Raw genomic sequence first — 26,106 nt, 5'->3', positions numbered from 1 at the left:
ATGAGAAATACCTGGCCTGGAGACACTAAAAAACAAAGTATTTGATTCTAGCACTTTTTGTATGAGACCAACCTTCCAAAAACATACACTATATCTGTAATGGATAGAATTATGGTTTTCACTCTGCCCTTGACACTTAGATCAAGCAGTGTTACCAACAGGCATTATGCCTTTTCAAGCATTCCACTTATTCTGGTGCTGCTGGACAGCTTTGATGCTAGGCTGTCTGCCAGGATGACTGCAATTGTGTCTCTTTTGGTTTTAAATTCAATTTCCGTTGTATTTTTTCATGAAGGGAGGTAAAGATAGTGCATATTGTAAGTGGCAGCACATGGCTTATACTTACATTCTAATTGTGATGTCCCAAGCAGCCAGTTTGTGAGCAAACAATGTCAAATAAGATGGCAATAAGATTCTAGTGGATGAGAAATGACAGCGTTTCTCGTTTTTTATATAAACTTTATGGTTGAGTACACAGGCAGGTGCCCGAACAAAAAAGTTTTGTTTAAAAAAAAATTGTTCCCAGAATTCTTTTACAGTTCACAGAATGTGGAACTCGAGTGAGGTGTATCCTGATTGGGTTGAAATTTCAACAAGATATTATCCATTTTCTTAGGATTGTTTAGCTTCTTGCAATTAGTCAGAGTTGTCTGTGGATTATTTCCGGCCCTAATTAAACTAGTAAATACTTGTGTGCATAGTTCCTGCTAAGGTGTGCGCTTGCATGGCTGTACACAAAAAATTCTTCCCCTGCTCACTGCTTCTGGAGAGTAGGGTTTCCAGGTGTCTGGTATTCACCAGGACAGTCCAGTATTTTCGCCTCCTGTCCGGTAAAAAAATTCAGAGAATACCAGACACCTAAAATGTCCAGTATTTTCTGATTTTTTCCCTGGCCAGGAGGCAAAAATGCTGGGCACCTGGCAACCCTACAAACACTCAGAGCCCGGCCTCCCTCGGGCCCACCCCAGCTCCCAAAACCTCCAGCTCTCCGACCCCAGACCCCATGCTTACCTGGTTCCGCAAGGCTGCCGGCACAAAATGGCTGATGACCAAGGGGAAGCAATGCTTTCCCTGGGTCTTAGTGCTTAACTACTCCCCTGTTCCTATCCCTGTTTTCACTCTTAAAGGGGACATGCTGTTTTATTTTATTTTATTATATTTTATTTTATTTTATTTTATTGCTTAATAAGTCTTGGAGTCCTTTTTGTTGTTGTTGTTGTTCAACAACCTTGGTCCTCCCCCCCCTTTTTGGGGGGGAGGAGGGGGTCGGTATTTTTGTTTCAACCATCTGGCAATCCTACTGGAGAGGCACATAGCAGCACTCGTGTTGCAAGTGGCTGCTCCGGCAGGCTGTGCTGGCTGAGACAGTGTGGTGAAAGAGACACAGAGGCGGGTGTCCGGGACCTGCTGTGGCCTCGTGGCGGGGGAGGCCTGCTCCGGTGGCCGGGGCTACCATGTGGCAGGGGGGGCTGGGGCCTGTTTTATAAAAGCAGCCATTGAGGGTGTTTTCTTGAGACAGAGTTGAGAGATTCTTATTTCCAGCAATCAAGGAATCTATGTACTGATATGGTCCACATAACTATAACATATGAGGACCTCACTAGCATTAAACTCCCTCATCTGTTCTAGGAAGGAGCACGTGATAAGGAAGGAATGGCTAACCCAAGCCTATTGAAGTGAAAGGAATTATTTTCCCCCTCTACACACACACACACATTGACTTTAATGGGCTTTTAATAAGGCCCAGAAATCATAATCTGGCCCCAGATTTGTGTTCAAAAAGCTATATGAGTTCAGTATCATCTAGGGAGCAAGTATGGTAATTGTTTATCTGCATTGTATCCCATTATGAGGGATACTGTTGTGTGTGTTCTAGTTATTTAAGATTAGTTTCTTTTTCTGTGTGTGTGTGTGTGTGTGTGTGTGTGTGTGTGTGTGTGTGTGTGTGTGTGTGTGTGTGCGCACACACGCCAAACAACTGGCCTTTTGTTGCTGAACAGGCTAATTCACTTCACTGTCTTGTGGTTCCCTCCATCGTGTCTACTGGCTTGAAAAGTAAAACCAGCCTTGCTTATATACAGCAATTTATATTTAATGTAAACTCTCTGCTAGTGAGACAACTTTTGCAAGACTTCTTATATCTGCAATTGGTGACCTTGTTTTGATTCAAGCAAAGTAATGAAGAATTACAAATAAACCCCACAACTGTTGGAAGAGATACCAAGCATGTAATACTGTGAATCTGCTTTTCCCTGAGGGAAGCAGACAAATATTTGTTTCTCATGGGTAATTATTTGCTTCTTGCCTGGGTTTAAAAAGAAAGGGTATTTCTTGAAAAGCCTGATGCAACATGATATGTACATCATATTACATCAAGTATCATTTGTCATAACATGATGAAATACAAAGTTGACATTCGTCTGACTTTTGTTTATATAGTCTAAGAAACTTTTTTTACCCTGCCCTAGGAGACCTGTACCTTGAGAAATTTTGGGGAGAAGGTCATCCAAATTGTAAACAGTTCTGACTACCAGGGAGCTCTGAAATGGAATTGCTCTAGGAACCTTTATTTTGCCCTTGCCGTTTGCTAGCATGCTTCAGTTATTCTTGGAATTAATGATTGGTATACATCAGAATTTGTCTCCTGTCATTTGATTCTTAGGAGGCTCAATCTAAAATCAAAACTGTATTTCATCATTATTTTGATCTTTTACTTGTGTTCAGGGTTGATATTGTAAAAATCCTCTAACCCAAAGAAAAGCCAATGAAAGAGCAGTGGGGTAAAACTTAACACAGCTGGTTTTTTCTCTACCTTAAAAATATTTTTTTTCTTTTCTCTTTGTCCCTGAAAGCCTCCAGTTTTTGTGTGTCGTGTATGCTATGACAGAGTCTCTAAATGCAATAGTATCAGATGGAATAAGAAGAGTTTAAATTTTTGATGAAGCCAAGTGCTGGGGGATGATGATAATGCAGAGGAATAATAGAGGAAATATTTCCTTTTACAGAGCAACAATCAACGTGCCATCTAAGGTTTATTAATAATTTCACTCCCAAACTTTTCAGTGGGGAGACTCTGGATCTTAATAGCATTGTACAGGTCCTCCGGGCAATTGAAAGACCAAAAATCATTACTTTCCACTGATAGGCTTTCCCTTCCCGGAGGATACGGAAATACCCTAGGTAATGTTGATTTATTGAAATGCTCAGATAGGCATTGCTCAGATCCCACTCTGCTATCCGATGCTCTGGCACTGTTATTTTCAAATAGTCCATCTTGAGAGACTTTGTCTTGTATAAAAAAAACATTTAATGGTTTTAGATTTAATATAAAATGATAATTTCCAGATGACTTTGGAAAGTAGCTAGTAAGCCCAGTGAAGCTCCTGAAACAATCAAAATGATGTATAGACTTAAAGCACCTGTGACTAACATTTCTTTACACCCATTGAATGCTATCTCGCTAGGTTATATAAAATCCAGAGCACTGCTAGGGTGGGGACTAAAGCGTGCACCTGATTTCCAAATTCCATACCCTGGATGGCAAGTACCTGGCTCCCCTTCCATTTTCAGAATGAGGTGGAAAACATACCTACTTTTAGTACAACTATTCTTACATCAGTGTGACAATTTTCAGCTCCCCTGTGAACCACCCAGAAAGCAATCAGATTTTCAAGCTATGTTCAGCTAATGATCTCCCATCTGAAAAATGTCAACAAACTTAGACTTCTGGCCAAAACATTTCTGTTGAGGATCCTCTGTATACTGTTAAAGGAAAGATATTAACTTTTAATTGGTTTAAAGTATTCCCCTTATGGGATCAGATCTGACAAGCTGTATTAAGGTTCTGTTCAGTGTATAGCGTATGTGCTTTGGGAGAGAGATAGAAAGGACTCAACGCTGTATTTTCCTGCTGCACAACTTAGCTGTATGGGCCAAGCCATAATTTGTATGTAGTGTCATGTAGCAGGCCATTTGCCCTGTTGGTGATGAATCTCTAATCTAAACATTAACTTTTGAAATGCAGTATTGATAGTTCCTGGAGCCACCGGTTTGAATCCCAGCAATATTAACTCAGTCTTTCCTTCACTTAGTCCATGCCGGTAAACTAAGTGCCATGCAATGTGCTGGAATCAAGAAGGTAACTTTTCAGTGGAGATTTTCAAAACCAAGGTTCCATCTGTTCTTCAATATGCCATAGTCCTTTTTATATACTGGTCCTTGGCCCGGGTTCCTTTTTCACAACATGGTGGAAGGCACTGAGACAGTTTTCTGTTCTGGGGGGAAATGCTGCGTGCAGATGAAATATATTGTTAGATGAAATAGAGATATGCTTTCCTCTCTCACCTCTGGATTCTCCTATCATTTCTCTACCTGGGACCAGAACCATGCCAGCTGAGTTAAAATGAAGTAAAAACATCCTGCAGCATCTCTGAAGATTGTTCTATACCCACTCTTATTCCTTCCATTATTGGACAGCTGCATCCCTTCCCCCTAATAAGTTGAGTCCAGTTTCCAATATATACCACATCTCTTTGGGTGAGTAGGTGAGAACTGTAAGCTCTTTGAGTGAGTAGATCTGAACAGTAAGCTCTTTGGTTGAGTAGGTAAGAACAGTAAGCTCTTTGTGTGAGTAGATATGAACAGTAAACTTGTACTTAGTCTCTAGAAGTAGGAATCAAGACTCTCAGGCTAAGAGCAGTTCCCGTCGCTTAGGGTAAGAATGTCACAGGTGTAATGCCAGAAAAATATTATTATTAAAAATGCTGCTCTGCCTACCATTAATTAATAAGCCAACATGTTACCTAGCTTATGTACCCATGATGGTGTCTGAGATACTGTAATTATTTCATGTCCTCAGTATAAGGAAATATGAAGCTATCTCAGACACCACATGTCACGTTTTCAGAGTGAGCTAACTTTTTGGCCCCTCTCCTGGTCTTCCTGGAAGGTGCCAGTGTTAGGGCTCAGGTTCCCAGTTGTCATCTCTTTTGGATGGAAACCTGCTTTTTCTCCCCTCCAAACCAGTTTAAGCATGCAGTTCCTTTGCACCTTAGTGTGATTTTCCCAGCAGCTCTGATTGGAGTCCACCTGTGGTTAATTGACCTTTCTCCAAGGGCTTCAACATTGCATACCAATTACTAACCAGCCTTCCCAATGCAAAATATACTTTGTGTAAAAGCATTACAGAGAAAATAGAAAAGCCCCATGAAAATTCTTCTGTTATGCTAAAAACTTACCAGAGGCTACTTATCAATCTTATGGGGCCCTAGTAAGCCAAAGTCATTCCTAAACATAGTCTCTTTGTGCCAAAACCTCTTTCTCTGTGTGTCGGTCTTTTGTGTTATACTTAGACTGTAAGCCCTTTGGCAGTAATACAGATAAATAATCATGATTATAGTGCACAAGTGGAAGCTGATATATTGTTGCCATTATTTATTTGTAGTACCACAGTACCTAAGAGCAGTAGTGACGGCCTAGGACCCCAGAGTACTAGGTGCTGTACAAACACAGAACACAAAGAAATTCTGAGTGCCTTGAAGCTTTTAATCTAAGCAGCATCTCATAAATTGCACTATACCCTGAGTGAAATTTCAGTGTGGAATGTACGGGCTGGGACGTGTGCCTGACATTGCATCTTTCCTGCCTGAGAATCCTGTAATAACAATGGAAATAAAAGAGAAAACACAGGGCAGTTTTTTAAAGCTAGAAGAAATGAGAATTCATGACATCTCTGGGTGTCAACCAGACAGATCTGCTTTTTTTATAGCATGTGTTAATAACATTTTTGGAGCATGCAGATTGTCCTCACATTGTATTTAAACTTCAGCCTACTGTCAAATAGCATAAGATTAAAAAAAAAAAGAAACAATAAGATTAGCCAGAGATTAATAAGAATTGACACTGCATTACTTGGAAAATGTACACAATTGCTAATGCTCATGCTTCATGGTATAAACTGGTCATTGGGATCATTGGTCCAGAGTGTTAATATATTACAAAATAAGATGCATTGGTGGATTCCTATTAGGAAGCCAGTGTTGGTACAGTACACTGAACAAGATCTTTCTGATATGGCAGTTCCTTTCTCTAGAGAAGCAGTATGGTGAAGCTGTCTGAGCACAGAAGAAACTCATGCATTTTAATCTTGACTGACATGGACTTGCTGTGTCAGTGGTCCCCAACCTTTCGGGGCTGCCACGCACCTGGGGGCAGGGCCAGCACCGCGCATGTGCCACACACCCGAGGCAGGGGCCTCGCATGCGCCACGTGCCCGGGGCCAGCACAGCACATGTGCCGTGCACCTGGGGGCGGGGCAAGCCCAGATCATTCTGCAGGCCCACATAAATGCCCCGGCAGGCGCCATGGCACTTGCAGGCACTGCGTTGGGGACCACTGAGGCTATGTGATATTGGAAATGTCCCTGAAACTGCCTGCATCAGTTTTACTATTATACCTTTCATTCAATATTAAATATTGGTAAGAAGACAATTGTGTGCTTATTAATTTGAAGACACTACTGCAGTAGTCTCCAACCTTTTTAAGCACAAGATCACTTTTTCAGTTCAGGTGCAATGTAAGATCTACCTCAAACCCAAATACTCTTGCCCAGCTTCCTTCCTGCCCCTTCCCTGAGGCCCCACTCCTGCTCCACCTCTTCTCTGAGGCCTCACTCTGCTCACTCCATCCCCCTTTCTCCCCAAATCTCATTCACTTTCACCAGGCTGGGTTAGGGGGTTAGGATGCAGGCTCTGGTCTTGGGCCATGGGGTTTGGAGTGTGGGAGGGGATGCCCTGAAAGTAGGGCGGTGGAGTGGGTTCTGGAGTAGCTTAGGAGATACTGCATTTGCCTGGAGCACACAGGATGGTGGGTTTAAGTCCTGTTCCCTTCCCCCCCACCCCCCGGTCTTTCTCTGGGAGGGACCAGACAGCCAACACAGGATAAGGGACTCTCTGAAGGTAGGGAGGTGGGGTGGCTTCTGGGGTAGCCTAGGCAATTTAGGGCATTAGTCTGGGGAGCACAGGGTGGTGGGTTTAAGTCCCATTTTGGCCTCCACCCATTCTGGGAGTAACCAGACAGCCAACACAGGATAAGGGACTCTCTGAAGGTAGGGAGGTGGTATGGTGTTTGACATGGGACAAGGGCATTTGCCTGGGGGAGGGTAGCCAACACCATCTACCCCAGTGATGGAGCTGGCTCTGGCATTAGGAAGGCAGGACAAGGGACTCTCTGAAGGTAAGGAGGTGGGGTAGATTCTGCAGTGGCCTAGGCATCCAAGGCCCTATCCCCACCCACCACAGGAGGGACCCTATAAAGGAAGGGAGGAGAGGTGGGTCACTGGAGTGGCCTAGTAGATAGGGCATTTACCTGGGGAGCACAAGGGGGGTGCCTAGTGGATAGGGCATTTACCTGGGGAGCACAAGGGGGGTGGGTTCAAGTCTCTTGTCTCCAGTCATCCTTATCTCATTGGGACAACCAACATAGGCTGCCTCTGGTATGAAGCAAGCTCCTGCACTAGGAAGTCAAGATAAGGTAGGATTATGGTGTGGTTTATAGGATAGGGCATGTGCTTGGGGAGCATAGGGTGGTGGGTTCAAGCTTTGTTCCATTCACCCACTCAGAGAGTGACCAGTGACCAGATACCCAATACTGGCTGCCCCAGGGATGGACCTTACTCCCACATGAGAAAGGCAGGATAAGGGACCCTTAGGAGGTAGGGTGGGTTCTGGAGTGGCTTAGGGGTATAGGGCATTCACCTGGGGAGCTTGAGTCTAGTCCTTCCTCTGCCCACCCTGGGAGTGACCAGACAACCAACACAGAATAAGGGACCTCATGAAGGTAGGGAGGTGAGGTGAGCACTTGAATGGACTAGAGGCTACAGCATTTGCCAGGGGAGCACAGGGTTTGTGGCTTGAGTCCTACCCACACTGGGAGCAGCAGGACAGCCAACAGAGGCTGCCCAGGGATGGACCTGGCCTCCTACATTAGGAAAGCAGGATAAGGGAACCTTTAAAGGTAGAGAAGAAGTAAGGTGGTTTGTGGAGTGGTAGGGACCCAGGGTGGGTTCTGGAGTGGCCTAGGATATTGGGATCACAGCCCCACTTCAGAATATGATTTGCAGAAATGTTCCATGAGGTGGATGCTAGTTCACCCCTGAAACTCAAGTCCGAAGCGTAACCAGCGCTTTTATATTTCCTTTCATGTCTCCAGCATGCTAAGGTTTTATGTTATTTAAAACAACCTTTCTCCTCCCTACCTCAAAACACCTGAGACTGAATACAGGCAGTCCCCGGGTTACGTACAAGATAGGGACTGTAGGTTTGTTCTTAAGTTGAATTTGTATGTAAGTCGGAACTGGTACATATTGTAGGGGAAACGCTAGCCAAACATTTCTCCAGAGCTCAGTTTTCTTCTCCCACACCTCACTTCCCTCAGTCCTTTATTCTCAAGCTGAGGTGTCTGCTGAGAAAAGCTGCTCCACGTCTCCCTGGTCTGCTGGGGGGGGGGCGGTGCTAGCTTCGTGTCTCCCTGGTCTGCTGGGGGGAAGCAGCTAGTGCGGGGTTGCCTCACCCCGTTTGTAAGTAGGGATCCGATGTAAGTCGGATCCATGTAACCTGGGGACTGCCTGTAGTGCATTACCCCAACTGAATGTTGTCATATTTGAGGAAGGCCATAATTCCCACAGCTCCTCTTTTCCCAAAGCAAACCAATATGCTTGTAGATGTTACGTTGAAAAAAAATCCCTCCCCTATTAGACAAAGTTATTTGTATCTCATCCAATTATTTATCATCTTTAGACTTCCAGCTGCTGTGGCAATACAAGAAACCACTGCATATCATATTGAAAGATACAGTGTACCAATCCTTCAAGCTGCTGATCCTTGATTATATGAAGATTGATACCCCTCCTTGAAGTTTCAAGACTAAAAATGTCACAGCTGTTGTTGCTGTGGTTGCTGCTAGCTTCAGCCAAAGTGCCTATAATGTAAAAGTGGAGACCTTTGTTTCCAAATGCAGATTTTGAAACTTTACAAAGTTCTGGGTTGTTCAAAGAAAGCCCCAGTGTCCATTTGGGTCCAGCTCAGTGAAAAATCATGTCTCTCTTTCCAGGACATTGAAACATGAATACACATTTAATTGAGTTACCTATTTAATTGTTTTGTACTTTGTGTTACAATGCTTTTGATTGAAAAAAATAAACTATTTGAGATTTAACATCTGCCGTATGTAATTAGTTCCTTTGTATAGCTGTAAACAACAGTGTATATAGTTTTGCATTTAAATAATATACTTAAACTGAATTAATTGTATTCTTGGAAACTTTAATTCAACTGTTCCCCCTTAATCTTGCAGCACTGTAGAAATGGTTTTTATTACTAGTGATATATTGACTTTTCTATTGTCTGATTAAAAAAATCACAGCTTCTCATATTGTGGCTGAAAATTTGCAAGGTTCATACAGAGATTGTCTGTTGTAGCTGGTAAGGCTGTATGTCTCAAAACTGAACTTAACACTAAAACATTGTACACAGATATTTCTTTTCAATGTTTATCCTCCCCTGACACACACAACTAAGGAAACTATTGACTTAAGCTGTTTAGAGATCATCTGTTCCTACTGAGAAAAGCAGTTAAGTATTTCAATGGAATCTGTGGGACCTGAGCATTCACTTAAAGCTAAACATACATTTAGGTGCTCTCCTGACTAGAGGTAAACTTAAACGGGTGTGTAAGTGCTTTCATGAATCTGAGCCATTATGAATATTCCATCTAATACTAGATCTAAATATAAAAAACTAGCACACAGAAGGTATTAACTTTGTTTCCTTTTATAGGTGAGAACTAAACCTGTGGTATTATGAGATATTGGTGAGAAAGTACATGGATTAGTATATAGAAAGGAGATGCTGCCTCGGAAAATAGGTTGATTGCAGTTTCCTGAAGTAACTTTTAATACATAAGTGCTCACATTTGCATTTTTTTGCTCACAAAAATCCATTCACTAAAATTCAAATTAACATGGTTTGTTCAATGCCAAAATTCAGACTTTGGGAAAATAGTTCCACTGAGCTAATCTGTACATGCATATTATCGGAACATATTGTCTTCCTGCTGTCTGATTGTGTCCCCTTTCCAAGAAATGTACAAGTACTTAGAGCACAATGTGTAGATTAAGCATCTGATGTATAATAGTATATTAGGTTAAGCCACCTCCTTCCTAGTGCCTAGTACAGGAAGGATGGCACATTTTAAAAATATTTAGGGCAGAATTAATAAGGCACACAGCACATGGAATGAACCGCAAGGTCTGGGACGCACCTGTCCACAGTAATAGACATTCTGTTAGGATAAAAATGAGACAATATGTTATCAAAGCATCTCCATTTTGTACTAGACTGCATCCGGCATCTTAAAATACCATGTGAAGTATAGGATTTCTTTTTGTTATCACTCAGTTTTTAAAGAGTCTCCGCATGCAGCATCTTTTTGCTTGCACAAGTAGTCACAATGAAACCTACCCATTTCTTTCAGTCTTATCTACCCATTGCGGTGGTTTCTAAAATCAACATTTCTCTCAGAAGGACAAAATTCCTCATCTCTCTCTTAATGATGCCTTCCTGAGTGAGGCAGTTCTTTCTTGTTTTTCTAATGTGAGGCAGTGCAGCAACAGCACCTGCTCCCAGAAATCCTCTTTGCAGAGGACACAGTGACAGAATGTGTAGGGATCCAGTCAGGAAAGGTCACTTGGCACACTATAACAAAGTGCCCTCGGCAAGGTGAAGAGGAAGAAGGGAAAAAGCATGATTTTACCACTGTCACCTGTGGGTTGTCTAGTGTCATTGAATTTAGCATTCCCTCTTGCACACACAGATCCTAAAGCTGTGGGATTCTGGATGTCACCTGCATACGGTGATCCTGCAAAGAGCAAGGCTCCTTGTACTCTTTCTCCCTTGCATGGTTGCACACCAGTGTTCCCTCTAAACTGCTGCAGCACAACTTCACAGGTGATTAAGCAGCCCTACCCCATTAAAGCTCACAGCTCTGGAGCTGACTGACTGGGTGGGGCTGATTCATCACTTGTGAAGCGGTGCTGTCCAGCAGCTTAGAGGCTATTACCCACCATTGACCAGATTCTGCCTTTGAATAGACAGAATCTTCATTATTTTCAAACTTAAAAGCATAACATGAAGCACTCAAGTCCACATTTAGGCTTCCGACTATGTGGGCTGATTTTCAGCACTGGTTAACAATCTTTGAACAGCTGATGGGTGAATCTCTAAAACTGGGTTTCCCAACCTATGGGTCGGGACCCAAATATGGGTTGCCATTACATTTCAAAAGGGTCACCAAGTGTCTCCCTAGGTGGCTCTGCCTCCCTTCCTTCCCCCGTTTTTGAATTGTCTTGGGTCACTAAGTCTTCCTGAATTGTCAAAATGGGTCCCCATCTGGAAAAGGTTGGGAGCCGCTGCTCTAAAAGCAAGTCTCTTGTCTAAGAGTTTAACTTTAAGCACCCAAGTTTTAAAATGTTGAACATATTTAATTTACAATTAATTGAGAAGAGTGTATTTGCCATACTTCATTGTTCCATGTGAAAATAGATCAATCTGGTTGTAAACATTTTCCTCAGTGATGTTTTCTCTTATTGTTTCAGTCATTAAATATACAATGTGCTTCATAGTATCAAAAAACAAACATACATCAGTATAATTGTAATTTTGCTAATGTTACTTTTTCTAATTATTGTTCACTAGAAAACTACAAATTAATGGAATCATTAAGACATGCAATTAATCTACCTACATGTGCATTAACTTGTATTTTTCTTTTCTTTTATTTGTTTGATTAAAGTTTTAAAATTGCCAGAACATATGGAATTTTATTAAATAAGCTTGTTTACCATTATGTGCTTATGGTTAGAAAAGTGACTACACTGAAATTATACTTTCTCTGGATTGCATTGTCTTCCTGTGTATTTTTGAATTTTAGCTGCATGCTTACTGACTAAAATAAGTTTGCATTCCCATTACCATCTCAAACCTGGGATAATAAACTAGATTATCCCCCCATCCACGCATTTTCAATGACATTGTAAGCCACAGTCCAGTGAGAGAAGCAGGAATAGCAGCATAATTTTCAGATTTCACCTAGAGTGTGTGGTACTGCCAGTTACAAAAATCAGGCCAAAGCCTAATCTCATTGACCTATGTGAAGGATTTGGCCCATCTTTTTCATTGTAAAGTGTACTTATTTGAGGGCTTATCTCTTTTCCCTGCATTGGTGTAAAACTACCATAAATGAAAGGAGAATCAAGTCCCTACCCTGGGGATTTTTATGGAGACCAAATATGGAACCTCCCAGTGTTATTTTACCATCATTTATCTAACTGCAACTGTGCTATACATTTCAGAAGTCTTGAGGCTTGTTGAAGATAGGGGCAAAAAGATCTGCCATCAACAGATGCTGATGATTACTTCTCTGTTTTCTCACAGGCTCTTCAAATCACCACAGCCAGTCAACACTGAGGCCACCTCTCCCACCCCCTCACAATCATACACTGTCTCATCATCACTCTTCTGCCAACTCCCTCAATAGAAACTCTCTCACAAATCGACGCAACCAGATCCACGCACCACCTCCTGCACCAAATGACTTGGCCACCACTCCTGAGTCTGTGCAACTGCAGGACAGCTGGGTTCTCAACAGCAATGTGCCACTGGAGACCAGGTAGGTCACCAGGAATGGTCATCAATTGGACTGCACTAAAAATACACAGCACAGTCTCAATTAGCTGAATGCCATGGGAATGTTGAATAAGCTTGGGTAAATGAGATTTCATACGACTGAGGGAATTTACAGTGTAACTAATAGACATGAGAGTACGTGTTTCAGATAGCTGGGAGTTGGAAGCTCAAGGCTGCCTTATACTGAAAATATTGCAACATTATATAACCAGGTATCAAATCAAATCAACTGCATCGAAAAAGAACAGCTAGGAAAATGCAAATGAATTTGATTTTTAAAAGATATATTTATTGACTTTATGTCAGTTTATCTTTTGCCTATCACAACATTAATATATGTTTAGTTTAGAATATCTCTTATTCACATGGCAGTGATAAATGGACAATTAGACATCTCTTTGTTCACATGTCTCTTGTTTTAATACTTGTTTATTCATTCAGACAGCTATTGTGTACCTAACTAATAGAATTAGCATAACATATTTTTACTCCAAAGCTCAGGGGGAACTTACTTATAAGGGTATATTGACTATCACTAATAAATTATGCATTTGGCCTATCCTGAAGTAATAAATGAAGACTCATTTGAAATTAAGCGTTTTGGGAGACCTTGAGAAACAAACCCTGATTCAAGATTGACAGAAGTATAATTTTAATTTATATTTCATCCAACATGCAGACTTGCTTTAATCCCTCCCGTACACATTAGCAGCTTGATGCCTGTGGGGTACACTATTATGTAGAAGAAGAAGAAAAAAAGAAAAAGAAGAGGGAGAAAAAAAGTGCAGCACTTATGATTGCCAAAATAAATCAATACAAAAAAAGTTTTCTGTCATACTGCATTTCTAAACATTCAGTTTCATTGTCATTTTTTATTCTTCATTCATCTTAATTCTAACTTATGCTTTAAATATGAAGAAACACTGGCAAAGCTGGTCTCCTGGAAATTAGAAGGAGCAACTGTCGTGATGCATGTGTGAAATGGCACTTACCTACAGCTCCTTCTGTCCACTCCTATCTTTTGAGTGAGCAGGCTGGTCATTGAAACATACAGGTCTTATCTGAGAACAACATAGAGCATTGTCTTGTATCTGCAGTTGCTGGATACCCACAAGAATAAATGAAGAAGTTATTGTACTTTATACATTTTGGTGAAAATAATTGTAGTGGTCCCTCACTCTCTAGTAGAAAGGGAGGGCACTCCACTCCACTACAGTTGGGTAATAATCAGTTTGTGGGGAAGCTCTGTCCCTCTCGGGTGCCGATGGATGAGAGTGCAAACAGTCTTTAGCCAACTGCCTCCTGGCTGAGACAGACAGCAATTAATTAGGGCTTTCAGTTAATCACAGTTAATTCACATGTTTAACTACAAAATTAATTGTGATTTATAAATGTAATTGTGATTAATAGCAGCTTTAATCACCCTGTGAAACAATAGAATACCAGTTGAAATGTATTAAATATTTTGGATTTTTTCACATTTTCAAATCTTGATTTTTATTACAGCACATAATACAAAGTGTATACTGTTCACTTTGTTAATTTTATTACAAATATTTGCACTGTAAATATGATAAAAAATAAATAATATTTTTCAATTCACCTCATACAAGTACTGAAGTGCAATCTCTTTACCACAAAAGAGTATCTTACAAATGTAGATTTTTAGTTACATAGCTGCATTTGAAAGCAAAACAATGTAAAATTTTAGAGCCTACAAGTCCACTCAGTCCTACTTCTTACTCAGCCAGTCATGATCATAAATATGTTTGTTTATGTTTAAGAGAGATATAGTGCCCATTTCTTATTTACAACATCACCTGAAAGTGAGAACAGGTGTTCGAATGGCGTTTTTGTAGTTGGCACTGCAAAGTATTTACATATCAGATATGCTAAACTTTCATATGCCTCTTTATGCTGATGCCGCTCATTAAAAATAATGCATAATTAAATTTATGACTGAAATCTTTGGGTGAGGACTAAATGTGTCTTGATGTTTTATCTGCATTCTGCCATATATTTCAAGTTATAGCACTCTCAGATGATGACCCAGCAAATGTTCATTTTAAAAACACTTTCACTGCAGATTTGACAAGCTAAATTTTCCAAAGATAGCTCCATCACTGGAACCAATGCCTAAGAAGCTAAAGCGCCATCCGATAACTGAGAGGGATGAAGTACATAACATGCTTTCAGAACTCTTAAAAGCACAACATGCAGCTGTGGAAACTAGGACTTGAACCACCAAAAAAGAAAATCAACCTTCTGCTGGTGGCATCTGACTCAAATGATGAAAATAAATAATGTGTCTGTGCTGCTTTGGAACATTATCTAGCACACCCTATCATCAGCATGTATGCATGTCCTCTGAAATGGTGGGTGAACCATGAAGGGACATACAAATCTTTAATGCATCGAGCATGTAAATATCTTGAAATGCCAGCTATAACAGAGCCTTGTAAACACCTATTCTCACTTCAGACAGCATGTAAACCAGAAGCGGGCAGCAATTATCTCCTGAAAATGTAAACAAATGTGTTTGGCTGAGCAATTGTCTGTACAAAAAGTAGAACTAAGTGGACTTTCTAGGGTCTAAATTTTTACATTGTTTTATTTTTGAAATCAGTTAGGGCAACACTGGGCAATTGATGCAGAGGATAAAAAAGAACACATCTAACTTTGTTTCTTAGTATTATCAGGAGCTTAGTTTTAATATTTGCCATTTTAGGGTCTGGAGCTAGAATGCAAAGTGAGATAGTGTCCATCTATTTAAGAACTCTTCTGGAGTGTAGACTGTTGTTCTTCAGCACACAAAATACTTGGAAAATATAGCCATTATCTCAGTTTACCAAGATTACCAAGTGTTACATGTATGGGTGGGAATTCCATAATGCATTTTCTGAATTCATATTGGTCATGGTACAAGAGTCCAACTGATGTTATTCCTAGATTGTTAGATATCAAGCGATCAGTGGCAGAGCAAGGAAGGGAAAATAGGATCCCTGTTCTCTGCTATAACCTCGAAACTATATTTGTTGTCTAGGGTACACAATACTGCAGCCTTAGCACAGTTAATCCATACTCATGTTTTTTGACTACTTAGGTAAGGAAAGGTTTTTCAGGATTCCATTTTTGGTGCCTCTTTGGCAATAAGACAGGGACAATAAAGGGGAATAAAAGTGGGCATATATGTATAGGCATATGTATATTTATGTGCTGATTTACAACTGTATGACATATAGACTGCATTTGTTTGCTAAGGACTATTACAGAATTGACAAGATAAAATTTAACAGAACAAGTCATCAGCTTTGATTTCTAGTTGTGTGCCTAGTAGCCCATGTCAGTTTAATTTTAGATGATAGATCCTTGAATTTTCTTTTTGGATAATAAAATCTCCAGCGACACACAGATTCACCTTCAAAACAAAAGATAGGTTTGCTAATGCCAATATTCTTAGTCAATATGGGTATGTCTACACAACAGCGTATTGAATTAAATAGTTAATTCAAAATAAGTTATTTCGAAATAATGCGTCTACACACAAAATGCATTTCGAAATAGCTATTTACTATTTCAAAATACCACATCCACACTGAGTGGACACTGATTCGGATTTAAGGCCAGCTGGAACCAGGTCAGGGTTAGGGCATTAGGTAAGGAGTGTCTTTGTGTGGCTGTTGCCTGAGGCTATCTGAGGCCTGTGCTCAAAGGGACCGTGTCCCCCCCGCCCCCACCGGCAGTCGGTTCTCAGGTATCCCTGCTTGCTTGCCTGCCTCGCTGTGGGACAGCAAAGCATTTGTGAACTTCCTCACTGTCAGGGTGGTGAAGTACTGGAATAAAATGCCAAGTAGGGTTGTGGAATCTCCATTTCTGGAGATTCTTAAGTGCAGGTTAAATAGACATCAGGGATGGTCTGTGGTACTGGGTCCTGCCGTGAGGGCAGGGGACTGGACTCGATGACCTCTTGAGGTCCCTTCCAGTTCTAGTGTTCTGTGATTATGTGATTCTGTCTGGGAGTGCCATGGTTGCCCTCACTCGGGACACCATAGGACTCTGCAACATGGAGCCAGAGCTGCCCCTGGTCACTCTGGTGCTTCTTGTGGACATGTTGCTATCAGCCTGGTTGCACTTGCTGCAGGCTGCCATCTGGGAGGTCCATCGGGGGGCTGTCAGTATCCAGGAGGCTCTGTGGGAGAGTGTCCACCCAGAGGAGCACTCAGAGCCTCTCTGGTCTGCCCACTGGGTGCTTGTGCCTCATTTCTCCCTCACGTCCTTCCACGTACCCCTCTCTAGCCAACCTTCCTAATGTCAAATAAAATACACGTATTTTCAAAAATATCGACTCTCTTTATTTAACAAAACTGGAAGGGGGAATGAAACTCTGGGGAGACAGGGGAAAGAAGGCAGGAGACGGGAGAAGAGAGGGTGAGAGGGGGAGGGGGAAAACTGGGAGGAAGAAGCTGGAAGGGGGAAGCAAGGGGAAGAAGGGGGAGGGGAAGATTAGGGGTGGGAATCTCGCCGGGCCAACTGTCTCCCTGCACCGCAGGTGCGGGGGCCTCGGAATCCCTGAAGGGATGGGGAGAAGGGTGTGGAGGTTGAGGTGGAGGGGTGTGGAGATTGAGGAGGATGTCGAGGTTGAGGAGGGAGAGGCGGGAGGGAGAGAAGGAGTGGGAGGAGTAGCAGGAGCTCAGGAGGCAGCAGGCACTGGAACCGCACAAGGCAGCATGCTCCGCACCAGGGTCTGCAGGTGGGCATAGATGGCATGACCCTTGGCAAGCAGCTCCTGTTTGTCCTGCAGCCACTGCTCCATGGTGCAGTGCAGGGCTCGCACAGCCCCCGGCTGCTGGTCTCGGAAATCCTGCAGTGTTGCAGTGGACCTGCTGAGCCCTCGGGTGTGGGAGGATGTCCCGTGCAGGGCGGTGCGCCCTGCACATGCAGATAGTGTGGCTGTGGAGAAAGAAGAGAAGTGGTCAGTTCTCCCTGGGGACACAGTGGGTGAAGCCCAGCCCCCCTCTGCGAGGTGAGGATGACTGTGCCCTGCACCGTCAGAGCCACTGTGCCTTCACAGAGGCCATGGTAGGAATGTCCAGCTATCTCCAGGAGTGGGAGCTGGCCCGAGACTGCACCCATGCCCCTGTGCTGTGTATAGTGTGGCCAAGGTGGGGGTGGAGATGTCCCCTGCCTCTGAGTAAAGGGGGCTTGTGAAGGGAAGGAGTCCTGCTGTGTCCCGCCCCGGGGTCAGGAGCATGTCAGGTGTCTTCACACATTCATGTGGCTATCAGGCCCCAGCCCCTGTGTGGACGCAGCTGGAGCCACCTGCCCAGGGGTGGCATGGCAGTGCTTGCACGTGCCCAGGTTGCTGCGTGATCTGTGGTAAGCAAGGCCCATGTGCACGGACTTTGGTCTTCCTCCCCACCCCCCCAGGAAGAGGACAATGATGGCACTTACATGGTGTGGCCTCCCGGGACGACCCTGGTGACTCCGCTGCTGGGACAGCTCAGGTGTCCGGCCGGTGTGGCACCCTCCGTTGCACCCTCCTCTTCCGCGCCCTGGTCAGGGCCCTCTGCTCCCAGCTCGCTGCCCCCTGGGCTGGCATGGACCGTCCCGCCTCCCAGGATCTGGTCCAGGGCCTCAAAATAGGGGCAGGTATGTGCCCCTGTTGGCGAGCTGTCCCGTGTGGCGCTGGCATACCCCTGCCGCAATTCTTTAATTTTCATGTGCACCTGTTCTGGGGTGCGCATGTGGCCTTTAGTGGCCATGGTGGCAGCTATGCAGCTGTAGATGGCCGCATTCCTCCATCTAGTGCGGAGATCATAGATGGTGGAGGCCTCCCCCCAAACCTCAATGATCTCCCATGATCTCTGCACTAGTCCAGGATGGTGCCCGCCTTCTCCGGCCCCTGGCTGGCTCTTGGGAGCTGGGGGACCGGGCGGTGGAGGGCTGGCTGGATCTGGCTGCCCTGCTCATCTTGGCACCACTGTGTCAGGGTCAGTGACTGCTGGCTCTGTGCTTGCAGGCCTGTATCTGCCACATGCACTGTGGCCAGAGTCTACCCCTTTAAGGGCTCTGGGGTTGGGGGAGAGGAAAGGAGTTTTCCTGGTTTGGCCCAGAGTGGCCACCAGGACTCCCTGGGAAAGGCTAGAGGCCCCTTATTTCAAAATAAGCGTCTACACAGCACTTATTTCGAATTAGCTATTTTGAATTTGGCGTTATTCCTCGTAGAATGAGGTTTAACTAATTCAAATTAAGCACCCCGCTATTTCGATTTTATTTCAAAATAGCGGTTTGCCTGTATAGACGCTATTAAAGTTAATTCGAAATAACAGCTGTTATTTCGAATTAGCTTTGACGTGTAGACATACCCTATAAGATATTCAGCAGAGCTCCCTCTGAGATATGCACTTGTGTGTCTGCTCAGGAGAGTGTCAAATGTTGCCCAACTGATTAGCAGAGCTTCCACAACAAGGTTTTTTTGTTTCTAATGGTAGTGCACTTTCACAAATGCCTTGGAACACATAACATTTATTCCACACACGAATGGAAGAAATCCACATGCGGATGGAAAAGATTACGGGGAACATTGATATTTGGGGCTTAAGAATTGAAGTAATTGTTACACATTTTTTTTTTCATGACAAAGCATAAAAACTGTAGAAAACATCCTCACTGTGACATGTCTGAAGATTATTTCAAAGTTGAGCCATGATTGATTTTTCATACTACCTAAGATTAAATAGCTGACAGATCTTGATCATAAACTCCGTCATAATAATATAAACTGAGGAAAAGGGTTTTTTCCCCTTTGTATGATTTCTAGTAAGTTTTTGCTAAATTTGATACCTGCAGAACCAAATCATGCGTAACTTTCAAAATTAGTCTGTATTTCTTACCCATATTCCAAAAAGTAAAGTGGTCTCTAAATTCTTATTAGAGGCAATGCAGAACTGAATGGGACCTTTAGGTTGCCCTTTCAGTTCTGTCTTTATTTTATAGCTTTACTTGGCTGCATTGCACTGTTTCCACAAAGCTGCTAGCTCTTCACGTTGGAATGCACTTTAATTTTGCAGTTTTCTTAGTCTTCCTTGAAACTTGTCAGCTTATTAATCTCAATATTGGAGCTGCTCAACGAGCAAAGTCACCATTTTCAATCTGTGTGGTGCATTTGGTAGCTTCCTTTGAAAGGAAAGTTTTATAACTCTTAATTTTCTAGCTTTTCAGTTAGCGTGAGTAAATTCTACTTCACAGCAAAATGCACATGACCAACCGTCACATTTCTGACTATGGAAGAGACAACGAAGTGAATAGTAACATAGCTATTTAACAGGAAAATATTGTTAGGACCACAAAAATCAGTTTAGATTCCAAACACACCCAATAAAGTTATAAATCTGAACGGAAGCTGTAGCTGAGTGTTGCAGTGTAAATCTCCTCTGCTGTGGCCTTTGGAAACTCCTATCTCCTCTCCTTTCTTACAAATCCTGTGGTCTATTGGGAGGTGCCACCGATAATTTTTAAATGGTAGTCTTCACTATTTGGCTCTTACTTTAGCACTGTACTTTTCTGTTTGTTTTTGTTTTATTTTGTTGTTTTATGAGAGCAGTTTGGGATGAAGGCGAGTTATTTTATTTACTTTAATATGTCCAATATGATGAAGTCATATTACGGGTAAATGGCATTTGTTTCAGCTTGGGTTTTCTTAAATCATAGCTCTTTAACATATACACAAAAGAAAAAATATACACTGATAAAATACTTTGTTTTAAATTTACACTGAAACATCACTCAAATTATTATTTAAGTAAATGTTATGTTCCCTCCTCATGTGCCCTTCCTTATAACAGCCATTGCATGCACAAGAGGAAGTATGCAAAATTTCAGGCTATAATAAGTTATCTTCTTGAAAATAGCAGAGGTGTCTAATGGAAGAGCTAATGTATCCTAAACTAAAACCTCATGAGTGAAATACCATGGCACATCAAGATGCTGCCTTTAAGGTTCATTTCTAGAACAGTGAGCTGCTTCACCTTTAAGCTCAGGGTTCCAGTTTAATGCTCTTTAACTTTTATTATTCTCCCACAGTCTGTTTCAAATGGTCGTCTTCTTTGAAAAAGTGCTGGGATTCCACATTTTCCAGTTAAGGGTTGATGATTTATTGCTTCCCCAATCAGTGCTTTTTTATGAGATTGAATGTTGAGAAGGCTAACTTTGAACACTCTGATGTGATTGTCTTCATTTTGATATGGCCAGAGAAGCAGTTTTCAGCTTTAAAGATTGAGACACTTTTGAAGGATTCTTTATGAGTGCACACAGTGAGAGTGCTATCACTTTACAGTGAAAGTTTACATCATTCCCTCCACTGTAATAATCGTCTTTGTTATGGAAACCTCACACGGGGCCATTTGCAGATGCCAGTCAAAGTCATAATGGCTCATAAATGAGGGTAACCCAAGAGCTATTATAGATTTTCTTTGAAAGGATATTTGTCTGAGATTGCATGATGCCCTAATGCTAGGTCTTATGCCTGGTGTTATTTATATTGCTATGAAATAAGCCTGCATCACTGTAATTAGCAATGCTTAGTTCAGAAAGAAAGGAAAATTTTTAAATAGCAATAGAAATTAGGCCCATTCTTCATCTTTGCAAGAATATTTTTGACTGATTCCTTCCATTCTATGGGTAGAATATTTTTTGTTAGATGTTCATTTCTGTTCGCTGTATACTTAGGACTGCTGACAGGGAGCTGTCTATAGGCTTCAAGGAACATTATGACAGAGTCACAGCTCTGTTGAAGTTAAGATTGAAAGTTGTTCACTGTTGAAAAGACAACAATTCTATAGGCACTAAAATCCACATTTGAACTTGAATTGTCTTGAAATCAGTTACATTATATTGGAATGTGGTGTAAGGTTAGGGTCCAAATTTGAGGTCATTTGAGAAAAGCATTCCTCAGATTCTGCCCAGCCTACAAATCAGCTGTTTACACAGCCATGTGGTTCTTCTAACATTTTATTTGCATGTGCACCCATATTTGAGACTCAAAGGATGGTTATAATTCTTTCCAAACTTATGTCAACTGTTACTTTTTCCATTCCAACTCATCATGAAGTGGGTCTTACCCGTGAAAGTTCATGATCCTATATATTTTTGTTAGTCTCTGAGGGTACATTTACACAGCAGTATTATTTTAGAATAACTGACATTATTCCGAAATAACAAAGCCATTATTCCGAAATAACAAGCCATTATTTCGAAATAATGTCAAGCTGGAGGACTTCTTACTCCAACTCCTGTAACCCTCGTTTTATGAATAAGAGAAGTCGAAGGAAGAGTGTTGTTCCTTCGACTTCCTGCTCTGTAGACAGCGCCTAAAGCTGAGTTAAGCTGTTTCAACTTAAGCTACACAAGTGCCGTAGGTGAAGTTGCATAGCTTAATTCAACTTTAGCCCTGCTGTGTAGACATACCCTAAGGTACCATAGGACTACTCATTATCTCAACTAATGTATGGCATACCCTTTGGGCAAACACTATTGATAAAGATATTATGGTTAAAGTGTGGAACTCCAGATCAGCATAAGCTCAAATTATACACTTCAAAGGCAGAAATATGCATGTTGAAAAAGACTAGGGTTCTGTTGAAGGCAAATGGTTTGCGTGTTGCTTATCATAGTAACTGGATGGCTCAGTGTGGTGGTGTGATGCCTTAAAGTGGAGCTGCTCCTATGCACTGTGGGTTCAAGTCCTAGCATTGTCAAAGAATATATGTTGTGCAATCTAGCTGGTTTTCACCTGCATTCTTCAGGAGATCTCTCTGGAAATTCTAGTTTGAGTGATACTAGAAAGTGCCCTAAAATCCACTCTCAAGTTCCAGCTGTACTTCTGAAGTATTGTCAGATAAGTAGTAGTAATTCTATAGAGGAAAGATAAAGAACTCCTCTTAGCAGTTTGTGTGATGTCAATATGACTCTCATTGTTTCCCCATTTTCCAAATAATGGAACTAAGTATGATCAAAGGAAAGCAGGTCGCAGGGTCATTTGGTCAGTGGGTTCCTGTTAAACAGTCCCCCTTATGTAAGCTCTGGATAATATTTTCAAGATGCTCATAACCCAACCTCTGTCTATTGGAACTGAGGAGGAAATGTTGCCTGGAGGCAGAGTATCCCATGCCAATTTAAGTTTTTTGTGGGCTTTTATCCTTTTTTGTTCATTTGGTTGCTAGGCTGAATCAGTGTGACAGTTGTGATGTCAAAAACTCTAGTCTCTTGTTTCAACAATTCTTTGCAATTTGGGCTGTCTTTTGCATTCCCTTGCAATAGATATAAAAGATTACACAGGGTGCAAGGACGTGAAGAATCAGAGCCCTAAGTGAATGTCAAGAGTAACAGAAGACAGGTGTATTTGTGCAAGTATTACTGTAAGCAATATGCCCGTCGGTGCCATTCCTGATAGAAGCAATTCTGTAGGAGTCTCTGTGGACATGGATGCATATGTGATTTCAGGAGGACAAACAGATATAAAGACAATGAGAACCTTAAAAACACCTTGGCTACGTCTACACTGGCATGATTTTCCAAAAATGCTTTTAACAGAAAAGTTTTCCATTAAAAGCATTTTTGGAAAAGCACGTCTAGATTGGCAGGATGCTTTTCCACGAAAGCACTTTTTGCGGAAAAGTGTCCGTGGCCAATCTAGACGCAGTTTTCCACAAAAAAGCCCCGATCGCCATTTTCACGATCGGGGCTTTTTTGCGGAAAACAGTACTGTGCTGTTTACACTGGCCCTTTTGCACAAATCATTTGCGCAAGGGGGCTTTTGCCCAAACAGGAGCAGCACAGTATTTCCGCAAGAACACTGATGATCTTACATGAGATCGTCAGTGTTCTTGCGGAAATTCAAACGGCCAGTGTAGACAGCTGGCAAGTTTTTCCGCAAAATCATCTGATTTTGCAGAAAAACTTGCCAGTCTAGACACAGCCCTTAAGTTAAATAATATAATTAAGAAGAGCTTAAAATTGTTCAATGATGCTTACTCCATGGTGCTCCATAGGGATGGCCCTGGATGCACGAGGGAGTGAGGACTCTGTGTGGGGCCAGGAATGAGGAGATCAGTGTAGAGGAGGGGAGCTCTAGGCTGAGGCAATGGGTTGGGATGCAAGATGGGGTTAGGGTTCCAGCTGGGGTGCAGGCTCTGGCATGGGGCCAGGGATGGGAGAATTGGGGTGAGGAGGGAGCTCTACGGTGGCAGGTAGAGCTGAAGTGTTTGGAGTATGGGAGAGGTTCTAGGCTGAGGCAAGAGGTATATATCACATTAGAGGATGGCTTATGTGGTTAGGTCCTGTGATGGTGTCGCTTGTAAAAATATGTGGTTAGACCTGGCAACAGGGTTTGTTGCAGGGATAGGTTTCTGGGTGAGTAATAAATGTAGACTCTTTGATTAGTGGAAAAAGGAGCACACTGTCACCCCTTTAAGAGAGAAGTTTCCAAATACCAATAGGGACGTTCTAGATGTTAGAAAGCAGGATTTTTGCTTTCATGCTTTGCTCTCATTCTAGTCTGTAAAGATAGGGACATGAAAAACCCACAGTAGAATCACTTTACAGCAAGAAGCAAGCATGTTTAAGATTTTCTTGCTATTAATATTTAGCTTTTGTCCCTCATTCGTTGGCCTGATGTAAGCTTTTATCCTGGCTACATTTGAGCAAGATTGTAAGATTCTTTTATGTGGATAGCTCTATTGTTTTGAGATTGATTGTGATTCAAGGAAGAATTGGAGTTAAAGGGATGTGAACAGTTTGGCATGTCTGTCTACCATACAGGGAGTGACGAGGCTTAATTCATTAATTAATGTGATGAGCTTTGAGATCCCCTAAATAAAGGCGCTATTGACCTGCAGAATATTATTATTATCAGCATTATTCCTGGAGTAAAATCCATGGCCAATTAGGAATTTGATTGTCACTGTACTGCACACCATCGCCACTCGGAACTTTGCAGCAGATGAAACCAAATCTATGCATTTCTAAAAGACAGGCTACTTCAACTTGAGCTAAAGGAGATCTTCCTGTAGCTATTGGATTTATTGGGTCTATGACGCACAATAGAGCAGTTACGATTCTATAGAGTGTAAGTACAAATGCACATTATCGGCCAATTCATTGTGATACGTTCACCTCTGAAGTTATTCTGACTGTTTTATTTTTAACAGCAGCCTGAGTACAAAAGCATTTTGTTGCATATTGTGTAAAGTCGGTGATGCTGCAGATTTTCCAAGCTGCGATATGTTCCAATTGACGCTTGCCTGTCGAAGGGTAGCATCAAGCTGTGGTGTCTTTTTGACTAGTTGAGGACACGTCCTGCTGAAAACATAGGATTGGTACTCTCATGTCAGGTCCATGTTCACCTCTCCCTTCCTGCATCCAGTGCAGTCGTTTTGCTTTTGAACGTAAACTTTGTCCACTGAAAAAGTGCTGCCACTCATTAAACAATATGATGCTAATGCAGCCATTGTATTGTACTGATGTTTTCTCTTTCTCTACCTGCTTTTGTTACTTTTAACTGAAGCCGCCTGCACATAGCCCCTTTTATGTTCTGTTTAATGCTGTGACAGAATAAGGTGCCCTAAAGGCTGGCACCTGCCTTTCAGTCTAACATACTACGTTCCTGTCAGGCAGCTTTCAATTACTGCGCTTCTGTGTGTCCAACTGTGTCTTTGTTAAGAGTTTCAAGATGGCAGTGACAAGCTATTCTGGTACTTAAGGCAACATGCACGACAGTCTGCCTTAACACTTGCATTTTTTAAAAGCTTTGCCTTAGGGGCCTAGGGAACCTAGCATCGAAGAAACCGTGAGCCTTTCAAGGACTGGTGTGCTGGGTTTTTTAGATAATGCTTCGTTGGAAACTTGCTTGCTGCTGAGAGGCTTCAGAGTCTGCTTGAGTGGATATTAAGTGTCATAACAATATTTATGTGTTGATTCTAAATGATTGTTTCCTTGCCTAATGGCATTTTCTTGGCTGCTAAACCGTGCAGTCCCTTGCATATTGATTATGTGCTGCAGGGCAAGAAACGTACTGAAATAGCATGTTCTCACAAGGTTTGTCCCGTGTGCGTCAGTGGCATGGGTTTATATGTACAGAGGAGATAGTGGTGTGTGTGTGTTTACAGATATAGGTACCTGTTTGTGCAGGTGTATAATAGGAATGACACGTACTGCTTGCTCAAAGACAATTTATACCAAACACACACTATAGGTATATACTGAGGGAGGGATAGCATTTAAAAACCCTCCATCTGACATTTTAATGGTTGAATTATTCTCTTTGAAATACTAACTCTTCATAGGACAATTAATTTATATAGGGAAGGAT

The 26,106-nt window shown here is 42.1% G+C and overlaps 1 protein-coding gene across 5 annotated transcripts in view; it reads left to right on the top strand.

The window, feature by feature from the left end:
* TENM2 (teneurin transmembrane protein 2) overlaps window positions 1–26,106 on the top strand; it is a 1,107,817-nt gene that overhangs the window by 812,764 nt on the left and 268,947 nt on the right. For all 5 annotated transcript variants that reach the window (XM_075900181.1, XM_075900179.1, XM_075900180.1 and 2 more), the window contains one exon: window positions 12,489–12,723. In XM_075900181.1, coding sequence (XP_075756296.1) covers window positions 12,489–12,723 — 235 coding nt within the window. The remainder of the gene's footprint in view (window positions 1–12,488; window positions 12,724–26,106) is intronic.

The sequence above is a fragment of the Pelodiscus sinensis genome, chromosome 17, assembly GCF_049634645.1.
Source record: "Pelodiscus sinensis isolate JC-2024 chromosome 17, ASM4963464v1, whole genome shotgun sequence".
Lineage (NCBI taxonomy): Eukaryota > Metazoa > Chordata > Testudines > Trionychidae > Pelodiscus > Pelodiscus sinensis.
The sequence above is the reverse complement of the archived record's forward strand: the minus strand, read 5'-3'. Positions and strand labels throughout refer to the sequence as shown.